Genomic DNA, 12285 nt, shown 5'->3' with positions numbered 1-12285 from the left:
TGTCAGGAAATTCTTCCATTTGCTCATGACTTTGAAGTAGAAACTTACCAGTATCTTAGCATGCTGGTAGTGTTCAAACTTTACTCTTTCTTAGAAAAGAAAAGGTTCAGAGAGGAACGTACAACTCCAATAAGAAAAACGTAGTTGTGAAAAAGGGCTATACAGTGTCCTATAGAAAGACAGTTATCCATTTGTGAAATCTGCTCCTCAACTTTATGTCCAAGCCCAATTTTCTCTTGCTCCTCACTAACCAATCCCAAAAGGCTTAGTACAGAAGTAAGTCCTTTTATTGGCTCTGTAACTGTGCTTTATACTTTCTTTCGTAGCTTACACACTTTATTTACAATTAACCATTCATGTGCCTATTACTGAATGTCTTCACTGTGTCTCATCATTTTTGCATTTCAGAGGAATTCACCATTGAAGAGTACAGTGTTCCCTGCAGTACTGGTAAAGTATAAACAGTAAAATCTAATGCCAACAAAAAGAAAATAAATAAAATATGTGTTGTCTGTGTAAAGCTGCTTCTTGAGCATATCCTTACCATATTATAAAACTCCTTGGTAAATCATTTATGAATTGAACTATCTAAAATGTATTATAGAATTTCACAGCAGAAAAAAATGCAAGTAAAATATAATTACTGGTGTCTGGGTTGACTTGTTTGAAGATGAATCCAGGAATTTGCCACATAAAAAAGGGAACTCATCTAATATTTAGTTTATGTTTCTATACTCAGTGGTGATATATTTATTACCCACGGCCTTTCTGGGATGTTTCTAAACTTATACTAGTTAAAGTCAGGGGACTGTTCACTATAAATTATCCATATAACACAGCACAAGAGATGTGATCTACAAGACCTTCCTTTAGGCTGATTGACAGTGTTCATCTTTAACAATACAACACTTGCTGTGAGACCTTCCACTTTCCACTTTAAAACATGAAAAAACTGAGAACAACCTTATCATTAAAAATAATTAAACTTATTAAGTTCAAATATTTATAATTAAAATATGAAAAATTTTTCCTTTATTAGATCACAAAATTTCCCTAATATTTCTAACTTTTCTTCTACTGTTTAGAATCTGAACACGGAAATGCTTGAAGATGGAAACGTACAAACTTCATCAGATGAACTTTTCCAGAAATGAACAACAAAGACTTATCAGGAGAGAAAACAGTGGGAGAAAGAAGGGACGGGAATTGGAAGTACATGAAATTTGTGTGTCAAATAAATTTATGACATTTACAACTCTATCTTTTATTTTGTTATCAATGTTATATTTCCCTTCTAAAATGCATATCCATTCTCCACAGTGTTTTTTCTTGGTTGTAGGTTCTTCCCTTTCATCACTTTAAGTATATCATGCCATTCCCTTCTGGCTTGTAGAGTTTCTGCTGAGAAACCAGCTGTTAACCTTATGGGAGTTCCCTTGTATGTTATTTGTCGTTTTTCCCTTGCTGCTTTCAATAATTTTTGTCTTTAATTTTTGTCAGTTTAATTACTGTGTGTCTCAGCGTATTTCTCCTTGGGTCTATCCTGTATGGGACTCTCTGTGCTTCCTGGACTTGGGTGGCTATTTCCTTTCCCATGTTAGGGAAGTTTTCAACTATAATCTCTTCAAATATTTTCTTGGGTCCTTTATCTGTCTCTTCTCCTTCTGGGACCCCTATAATGCAAATGTTGTTGCATTTAATGTTGTCCCAGAGGTCTCTTAGGCTGTCTTCAGTTCTTTTCATCCTTTTTTCTTATTCTGTTATATGGCAATGAGTTCCACCATTCTGTCTTCCAGGTCACTTATCCCTTCTTCTGCCTCAGTTACTCTCCTATTGATTCCTTCTAGTGTATTTTTCATTTCAGTTATTGTATTGCTCATCTCTGTTTGTTTGTTCTTTAATTCTTCTAGGTCTTTGCTAAACATTTCTTGCATCTTCTCGATCTTTGCCTCCATTCTTTTTCCGAGGTCCTGGATCATCTTCACTATCATTATTCTGAATTCTTTTTCTGGAAGGTTGCCTATCTCCACTTCATTTAGTTGTTTTTCTGGGGTTTTATCTTGTTCCTTCATCTGGTACATAGCCCTCTGCCTTTTCATCTTGTCTGTCTTTCTGTGAATGTGGTTTTTGTTCCACAGTCTGCAGGATTGTAGTTCTTCTTGCTTCTGCTGTCTGCCCTCTGGTGTATGTAGCTATCTAAGAGGCTTGTGCAAGTTTCCTGGTGGGAGGGACTGGTGGTGGGTAGAGCTGGGTGTTGCTCTGGTGGGCAGAGCTCAGTAAAACTTCAATCCGCTTGACTGCTGATGGGTGAGGCCGGGTTCCCTCCCTTTTGGTTGTTTGGCCTGAGGCAACCCAACACTGGAGCCTACCTGGGCTCTTTGGTGGGGCTAATGGCAGACTCTGGGAGGGCCAAAGGAGTACTTCCCAGAACTTCTGCTGCTAGTGTCCTTATCCCCACGGTGAGACACAGCCACCCCCCACATCTGCAGGAGACCCTCCAACACTAGCAGGTAGGTCTGGTTCAGTCTCCCCTGGGGTCACTGCTCCTTCCCCTGGGTCCCAATATGCACATTACTTTGTGTGTGCCCTCCAAGAGTGAAGTCTCTGTTTCCCCCAGTCCTGTTGAAGTCCTGCAATCAAATCCCACTAGCCTTCAAAGTCTGATTCTCTGGGAATTCCTCCTCCCATTGTCGGACCCCCAGGTTGGGAACCTGACGTGGGGCTCAGAACCTTCACTCCAGTGGGTGGACTTCTGTAGTATAAGTGTTCTCCAGTCTGTGAGTCACCCACCCAGCAGTTATGGGATTTGATTTTACTGTGATTGCGCCCCTCCTACCGTCTCATTGTGGCTTCTCCTTTGTCTTTGGATGTGGGGCATCTTTTTTGGTGAGTTCCAGTGTCTTCCTGTCAATGAGTGTCCAGCAGCTAGTTGTGATTCTGGTGTTCTCACAAGAGGAAGTGAGAGCACATCCTTCTACTCCACCATCTTGGTTCCTAACTGCCCACAGTGTTTTTTAAAACACTGAAAAATCATGCAAAGAGGTATAAGCAAAGAAACTATAGATAAATCAAAATGAAATTTTAAAAAATGTTCAAGTAACCCACAGGAAGGTGGGGAAAAGAAAACAATATTTCCAAATATTGGAAACAACCAAAACGTCCATCAGTAGGTGAAAGGTTAAACTACCTGTGGTACATTCATACTATGGAATACTAGTCGGTAATAAAGAGGGACAAAGTACTGATACAGGCAACAACTTGGATGGATCTCCAAAACATTACACTGAGTGAAAAGAAAGACAATTTCAAAAGGTCATACTGTGTGATTCCTTTCATATAACATTCTTGAAATGGCAAAATCATAGAAATGGAAAATTAATTGGTGGTTTCCAGGCTTTATGGAGGCTAGAGCCAGTGGGGACGGATGTGACTTACAAAGGGATAGCATTAGAGAGATCTTTGTGGTGATGAAATCATGCAGGTGTAGAAGAAAAAGTCCTGATTCAAATTTTTACATTTGATTCCATCTTAAATTATTTTGTTTTCTATTGTTTGGTGAGTGAGTGAGTATCTAAACTGACATTTTTTCTCATGTATGTAGCTTTCTAATAGTCCCATTATCATTTATGAACCAATTCAATATTTCCCTGCTAATACAACATGACTCCTTTATCACAAATTAAATTAGCATATGTTTTAAGACTTGTTTCTAAGTGATTTATTCTATTTCATTGATTAGCTAGTCTGTTCTTTCACATGTACTAAAATATTTGAATTACTGGGGCTTAATAAAATATTTTAATAATTATTCTGGCTGGTCCATTCTCATTTCTCTGTTTTCACCTTTTCTTTGCAATACTAAGCTTATTATTTATTCCAGGTAAAATTTTGAAATCTTTTTATGACGTGAATTATCCCCATAGTCACACTGAGCATTGTTTGGAAATTCATTGAATACTAATAAATTTATAATGATTATGTCAACTTTTTTACAATATTTAGCCTTCCCTATTCAGACACATTTTATGTTCATTTATTCATTTCACATGAAGTGAATTCTAATTCTGACTTAATTTCTGAATTTGGCCTGAACTACAAAATAAAAATTAGAGATTAATTTCATGGACATAAATAGTAAGATAAGTTGAATGCATAATACAGTGTATACAAGGAGACAAATTAAAAGATAAGGGCAAAAATAAAATTACAAGATAAGGAAAGACTAGAACAATATTTCTTATTTGTTGATAGAAACCACTGAAAGATTTTTTTAAAAAATTATTTCAGAGATGCATTATAGATAGTCCATCTTCTAAGCAATGGCAGGAAGAAGAAAGCAAATTAATTCTGATCTTTCTAATTTCTGATACAGTCCATTTGTGCAGAGTGGGGCTGTTTTCATGCTTTTGATGGTTTAGCACACATATCTCTCGTCTACACTTAGACAATTCCATGCCTTAAAACATTATTTGGAGGGAGAAGCTTCAAGATGGCGGAAGAGTAAGATGCGGAGATCAATCTTCCTCCCCACAAATACATCAGAAATACATCTACATGTGGAACAACCCCTACAGAACACCTACTGAACGCTGGCAGAAGACCTCAGACCTCCCAAAAGGCAAGAAACTCCCCACGTACCTGGGTAGGGCAAAACAAAAAAGAAAAAACAGACAAAAGAATAGGGACAGGCCCTGCACCAGTGGGAGGGAGCTTTGAAGGAGGAAAGGTTTACACACACTGGGAAGCCCCTTCGCGGGCGGAGACTGCGGGTGGCGGAGGGGGGAAGCTTCGGAGCCGCGGAGGAGAGCGCAGCCACAGGGTTGCGGAGGGCAAAGCGGAGAGATTCCCGCACAGAGGATCGGGGCCGACCGGCACTCACCAGCCTGAGAGGCTTGTCAGCTCACCCGCCGGGGCGGGCAGGGGCTGGGAGCTGAGCCTCGGGCTTCGGTCGGATCCCAGGGAGAGGACTGGGGTTGGCGGCGTGAACACAGCCTGAAGGGGTTAAGTGCACCATGGCTAGCCGGGAGGGAGTCCGGGAAAAGGTCTGGAACTGCCGAAGAGGCAAGAGACTTTTTCTTGCCTCTTTGTTTCCTGGTGCGCGAGGAGAGGGGATTCAGAGCGCCACTTAAAGGAGGTCCTGAGATGGTGCGAGCAGCAGCTATCAGCACAGACCCCAGAGACGGGCATGAGACGCTAAGGCCACTGCTACCACCACCAAGAAGCGTGTGCGAGCACAGGTCAGTATCCACACCGCCCCTCCTGGGAGCCTGTGTGCGAGCACAGGTCACTATCCACAACCCCCTTCCGGGGAGCCTGTGCAGCCCGCCACTGCCAGGGTCCCGGGATCCAGGGACAACTTCCCCAGGAGAACACACGGCGCACCTCAGGCTGGTGCAACGTCACGCCGGCCTCTGCCGCCGCAGGCCCGCCCCGCACTCCGTACCCCTTCCTCCCCCCGGCCTGAGTGAGCCAGAGCCCCTGAATCAGCGGCTCCTTTAACCCCGTCCTGTCTGAGCAAAGAACAGACACCCTCAGGCGACCTACACTCAGAGGCGGGTCCAAATCCAAAGCTGAACCCCAGGAGCTGTGCGAACAAAGAAGTGAAAGGGAAATCTCTCCCAGCAGCCTCAGGAGCAGCGGATTAAATCTCCACAATCAACCTGACGTACCCTGCATCTGCGGAATACCTGAATAGATAGCGAATCATCCCAAATTGAGGAGGTGGACTTTGGGAGCATCAATATATATATATTTTCCCCCCCTTTTTCTCTTTTTGTGACTGTGTATGTGTATGTTTGTGAGATTTTGTCTGTATAGCTTTGCTTTTACCATTTGTCCTAGGGTTCTGTCCGTTTTTTTTTCTTTTCTTCTCTTTTTGTTAGTATAGTTTTTACCACTTGTTATCACTGGTGGATTTGTTTTTTGGCTTGGTTGCTCTCTTCTTTCTTTTTTTATTACTTTTTAAATTATTTTTAATAATTAGTTTTTATTTTAATAACTTTATTTTATTTTATCTTTTTCATTCTTTCTTTTTTTCTCCCTTTTATTCTGAGCCATGTGGATGACAGGCTCTTGGTGTTCCACCGAGGAATTGGGCTGTGCCTCTGAGGTGGGAGAGCCAAGTTCAGGACATTGGTATACCAGAGACCTCCCAGCTCCATGTAATATCAAATGGCAAAAATCTCCCAGAGATTTCCATCTCAAAGCCAAGACCCAGCTCCACTCAACGACCAGCAAGGTATACTGCTGGACACCCTTTGTCAAACAACTAGCAAGACAGGAACACAAACCCGCCCATTAGCAGAGAGGCTGCCTAAAGTAATAATAAGGTCACAGACACCCCAAAACACACCACCAGACTTGGACCTGCCCACCAGAAAGACAAGATCCAGCCTCATCCACCAGAACACAGGCACTAGTCCCCTCCACCAGGAAGCCTACACAACTGAACCAATATTAGCCACTCGGGGCAAACACCAAAAACAACGGGAACTATGAACCTGCAGTCTGCGAAAAGGAGACCCCAAACACAGTAAGTTAAGCAAAATGAGAAGACAGAGAAACACACAGCAGATGAAGGGGCAAGGTAAAAACCCACCAGACCTAACACATGAAGAGGAAATAGGCATGCTACCTGAAAAAGAATTCAGAATAATGATAGTAAAGATGATCCAAAATCTTGGAAATAGAATGGAGAAAATACAAGAAATGTTTCACAAGGACCTAGAAGAACTAAAGAGCAAACAAAAAATGAGAATGCAATAGATGAAATTAAAAATTCTCTAGAACGGATCAATAGAATAACTGAGGCAGAAGAACGGATAAGTGACCTGGAAGATAAAATAGTGGAAATAACTATAGTGATGAAAGGGAAAAACCTATAACCAAGATTACTCTACCCAGCAAGGATCTCATTCAGATTTGATGGAGAAATTAAAACCTTTCCAGACAAGCAAAAACTAAGAGAGCTCAGCACCACTAAACCAGCTTTATACAAATACTAAAGGAACTTCTTAGAAAGCTGGAGTAGCAATTCTCATATCAGACAAAATAGACTTTAAAACAAAGACTATTACAAGAGACAAAGAAGGACACTACATAATGATCAAAGGACAAATCCAAGAATAAGATATAACAACTGTAAATATTTATGTGCCCAACACAGGAGCACCTCAATACATAAGGCAAATACTAACAGCCATAAAAGGGGAAATTGACAGTAACCCAATCATACTTTCATACATTTCATACATAACACAATCACACAATCCTACTTTCACCAATGGATGACAAAAGACCTGTATGCAGAAAATTATAAGACACTGATGAAAGAAATTAAAGATGATACAAATAGATGGAGAAATATACCATGTTCCTTGATTGGAAGAATCAACATTATGAAAATTACTGTACTACCCAAAGCAATCTACAGATTCAATGCAATCCCTATCAAACTATCACTGGCATTTTCCAAAGAACTAGAACAAAAAATTTCACAATTTGTATGGAAACACAAAAGACCCCGAATAGCTGCAGCAATGTTTTCTTGAGAAAGAAAAATGAAGCTGGAGGAATCAGGATCCCAGACTTCAGACTATACTACAAAGCTATATAAATCAAGACAGTATGGTACTGGCACAAAAACAGAAAGATAGATCAATGGAACAGGATAGAAAGCCCAGAGATAAACCCACGCACTTATGGTCAACTTATCTTTGACAAAGGAGGCAAAAATGTACAATGGAGAAAAGACAGCCTCTTCAATAAGTGGCGCTGGGAAAACTGGACAGGTACATGTAAAAGAATGAAATTAGAACACTCCCTAACACCATACACAAAAATAAACTCAAAATGGATTAAAGACCTAAATGTAAGGCCAGATACTATCAAACTCTTAGAGGAAAACATAGGCAGAACACTCTATGACATAAATCACAGCAAGATCCTTTTTGACCCACCTCCTAGAGAAATGGAAACAAAAACAAAAATAAACAAATGGGACCTAATGAAATTTAAAAGCTTTTGCACAGCAAAGGAAGCCATAAACAAGACAAAAAGACAACACTTAGAATGGGAGCAAATATTTGCAAATGAAGCAACTGATAAAGGATTAATCTCCGAAATTTATAAGCAGCTCATGCAGCTCAATATCAAAAAAACAAACAACCCAATCCAAAAATGGGCAGAAAAACTAAATAGACATTTCTCCAAAGAAGTTATACAGATTGCCAACAAACACATGAAAGGATGCTCAACATCATTAATCATTAGAGAAATGCAAATCAAAACTACAATGAGATATCATCTCACACCAGTCAGAATGGCCATCATCAAAAAATCTAGAAACAATAAATGCTGGAGAGGGTGTGGAGAAAAGGGAACCCTCTTGCACTGCTAGTGGGAATGTAAATTGACATAGCCAGTATGGAGAACAGTATAGAGGTTCCTTAAAAAACTAAAAATAGAACTACCATATGACCCAGCAATCCCACTACTGGGCATATACCCTGAGAAAACCATAATTCAAAAAGAGTCATGTACCAAAATGTTTATTGCAACTCTATTTACAATAGTCAGGACATGGAAGCAATCTAAGTGTCCATCGACAGATGAATGGATAAAGAAGATGTGGCACACAGATACAATGGAATATTACTCAGCCATAAAAAGAAATGAAATTGAGTTATTTGTAGTGAGGTGGATGGACCTAGAGTCTGTCGCACAGAGTGAAGTAAGTCAGAAATAGAAAAACAAATACCGTATGCTAACATATAGATATGGAATCTAAGGAAAAAAAAAAGGTCATGAAGAACCTAGGGGCAAGATGGGAATAAAGACACAGACCTACTAGAGAATGGACTTGAGGATACGGGGAGGGGGAAGGGTAAGCTGTGACAAAATGAGAGAGTGGCATGGACATATATACACTACATTTGTTTTTAAAGTAAAAAGAGTCATGGAAATCCTGTCTTGATCCACTAGTACAGTCTGAAAGTTGTCTAAGGAATAACAGCTCAGAAACCTGAATCCAAGAGTCTATTCTCTGAGGTATCAAAGTTCAGAGGATGTAGTAGAATCCTTTCCAGAAGCCTTCAGCAAGCATCAAGAAGCAGATACCTGCTTGATAATAAAATTACTTAATTTATCACAGTAACCAATAACATCATATGAAGGATGGCAAAGTTTTCTGTAGTCATACTGCACATAGCTATTTTATAGTTTTCATCAATGTTTTCTTAAGAAAACATTTTCTTAAGTATATGCTATTATCAGGGAAGACACTGACAAATCTCCAGAGCCTTCACATAAAAGGTACAATTTCTGAAATATTTATATTAATAATATTCTACCTATACAAACTTAACCTAGGGAAGGCTGAGTGTATCTTCCAATTTGATCATTTTTCCCATGTATCTCTTACAACACTAATAAGCTAATTAATAAATATAATGAAAACTATGCTGAATTTAATTGTTGTTAATTTAGGATTCAATCTTGGAACGAAAAAGAGAGTTGCTAAATTGCAACTGCTATCTAGATTAAACAGGAGAAGCAATCCTTTATTACCTATTATTTCATCAAAGTGATAAAATATTTTTAACTTAAAAGAAGATAACATGATTGTAAAGCCAACACAAAGCAGAGAGAAATATTCTGATGCAATATTGAATAAATGTTATCTGGACACATTGCAACAGAAAAAAATAATAAACTCACACTGTTAAGAGCAAAATCTACTAAATTGAGAGTTAGATACAGCATAAATAAAAGAAAAATGACTTTTCTCAGATTCATTAAAAACACAATATATTTGAATAATACCTACTATATTCCAGATAAATGACCACAATTTACTTTCTAAAACCAATATACCATTTAACAAAGAGAAACCCAAATTTTAGCTTTGCATTAATATAATATTTTATAGTAAGTTTCACAAGCTTTTTAAAATTCTGTTAGTTGTTTTCTTGCTGCTTTTATAGTTCTTCGCTGTTCCTTTCTTCTTCTCCTACTCCGTTCCTTTGTGGTTCGGCGACTTTCTTTAGTGTTACGTTTAGATTCCTTTCTCATTATCTTTTGTACATCTGCTATAGGCTTTTGCTTGTGGTTAACTTGAGGTTCACATATAACAGCCTATATATGTAACAGTCTATTTCAAGGTGTTAGCAAGTTAAATTTGAACACATTCTTAAAAACTCTACCTTTTTACTTCCCCTTCCCACACTTTATGTCTTTATGCCATATTTTACACCTTTTTATTTTGAGTTTCCTTTAACTTGTTAACTACCTACTTATTGTGGTTGTTAATTTTACTCTTTTGTCTTTTAACCTTCATACTAGCTTTACAAGAGCTTAACCCACTATCTTTACTGTATACTTGCCTTTACCAGTGAGATTTTTACTTACATATGTTTTCTTATTTGTTAGTACCTTTTCTTTCCAGCTTAAGGAAGTCCCTTTAACATTTCTTGTAAAGTTGGTTTAGTGGTGATGAACTCCTTTAGCTTTTTCTTCTGTGGAAAACTCTTTATCTCTCCTTCAGTTCTAAATGATGGCCTTGCTGGGTAGAGATTCTTGGCTGGAAGTTTTTTCCTTCACAACTTTGAATCTATTGTGCCACTCCCTCCTGGCCTGCAGAGTTTCTGCTGAAAACTCAGCTGATAATCTTAGAGGTTTCCCTTGTATGTAACAAGTTGTTGGGGTTTTTTTTCTCTTGCTGTTTTTAAGATTCTTTAACTTTTGATATTTAAATTATAACGTGCCTTGGTATAGATCTCTTTGATTCCTCTTATAAGGAACTCTGTGCTTCCTGAACCTGGATGTCTGTTTCTTCCAGGTTAGGGACGTTTTCAGCCGTTATTTCTCAAATAAATTTTCTGTCTCTTCCTCTCTCTGTTCTCCTTCTGGGACTCCTATAATATGAATGTTATCCTACTTGATGTTGTGCCTCTTAAACTATCTCCACTCTTTCTAAATTCTTTTTTCTCTTTGCTGCTCTATTTGGGTGAGTTCTGCTGCTCTGCCTTTCAGGTCACTGATCCGATCTTCTGCTTCACTTAGTCTTCCATTAAACCCCTCAAGCCTATTTTCAGTTCATTTATTATATTCTTCAGCTCTGTGGCTTCTGTTTGGCACTTTCTTACATTATCCATCTCTTTGTTGAAACTCTATGTTCATCCATTCTTTCCTAAGTTCAGTGAGCACTTTTTGACTATATGAACTCTTCTTTTCAGATAGATTTCTTACCTCCATTTTATTAAAGTCTTTTTCTGAGGTTTTGTTTTGGTCTATCATTTGAAGCATCTTCCTCTGTTTCCTCATTTTGCTTGACTCTCTGTGTTTGAGTCTACATATTAAGTGAAAGAGCTAACTCTCCCAGTCTGGAAGGAGTGGCTTTGTGTAGGAGATGAAACAGCATTTATCCTTTCCCTAGTTTTTGGTTATCTCTCAAACCTGTGTGATTGTCTAAGTTTTGTTCTTGATAGGTCCCAGTTGTTGAGGGTGTTTCAAGACCTGTATGTGTTCCAAAAAGAGTGAGCTCAGTCAGCACCTAGTTTCAGGCTGATCAAAAGCCAGATCCTCGGGCAGCAGCTTTAAACTATGTAAATATATATAGTTCTGTGGGTCTGCAATTGTTGACCCTGCTGACCTCCAGACCAGGAGATCTGGGGATATTTCCCTAGGCAACAGTTGCAAAATTGAGGTTTCATATGGTGTATATGCTCACTTCTGGAAGGTACCAGCAAGCCATGGCAAGGTCAGGGGAGGGTGCCACGATGATGTCTTCCTGCCTATGTTCCCCACGAGTGTGTCTGCAGCCTCTAGATGAGTGGAAATCCTGAAGCATGTCCCCCAGGTTGAAGTTCCAGGACAAGTAAATGCCTTTTTCACAGCACACTGTGGGTATGCTTCTTTCTGCTGTCTGTGCAGTGCCCTGGGTGTGGTAGCCTACCTAGAGCTGTCTTTCTAATTGTCACAGACTTGTGGGGCCCAGGGAGGTTAGACCCTCTGGCCACCAGCACCAGGTGATCAAGAGGTGTCCTGTGCAAACTGTGCTTACCATCCCCCCGGACCCCAGCCTTAGCAAGGCTGCAGGAGAGCACTGAGGGTGGGGCACATCTGCAGCTTTAGTGATGCAGGGGAAGAGTGCTGGGAGCAGGGCTTGCCTGAAGCTTGAGGGAGGCCAGGAGAGAGTGCTGAGGGGAGGGGTGCAGGGGGCTTGTGGGGGACACCTGCAGTTTTAGTCATGCACAAGCACTTCTTTTGAATTACTTTCTCCCAGGG

General features: G+C 39.6%; 1 protein-coding gene and 1 long non-coding RNA gene across 4 annotated transcripts in view; one reads left to right on the top strand and one right to left on the bottom strand.

Moving 5' to 3' along the window:
* Window positions 1-1207, top strand: part of LOC112391751 (pregnancy zone protein-like) — a 41301-nt gene extending 40094 nt beyond the window's left edge. Inside the window, exons 35-36 of the mRNA XM_024733188.1 lie at window positions 409-450; window positions 1086-1207. Coding sequence (XP_024588956.1) covers window positions 409-450; window positions 1086-1108 — 65 coding nt within the window. The 3' untranslated portion in view covers window positions 1109-1207. The remainder of the gene's footprint in view (window positions 1-408; window positions 451-1085) is intronic.
* Window positions 1-12285, bottom strand: part of LOC112391755 (uncharacterized) — a 133313-nt gene that overhangs the window by 10246 nt on the left and 110782 nt on the right. The window lies entirely within an intron of this gene.

The sequence above is a fragment of the Neophocaena asiaeorientalis genome, unplaced genomic scaffold, assembly GCF_003031525.2.
Source record: "Neophocaena asiaeorientalis asiaeorientalis breed wild unplaced genomic scaffold, Neophocaena_asiaeorientalis_V1.1 scaffold150, whole genome shotgun sequence".
NCBI classification, from domain to species: Eukaryota; Metazoa; Chordata; class Mammalia; order Artiodactyla; family Phocoenidae; genus Neophocaena; species Neophocaena asiaeorientalis.
Note: the sequence above shows the minus strand (reverse complement) of the source record. Positions and strands in the feature narration are given on the sequence as shown.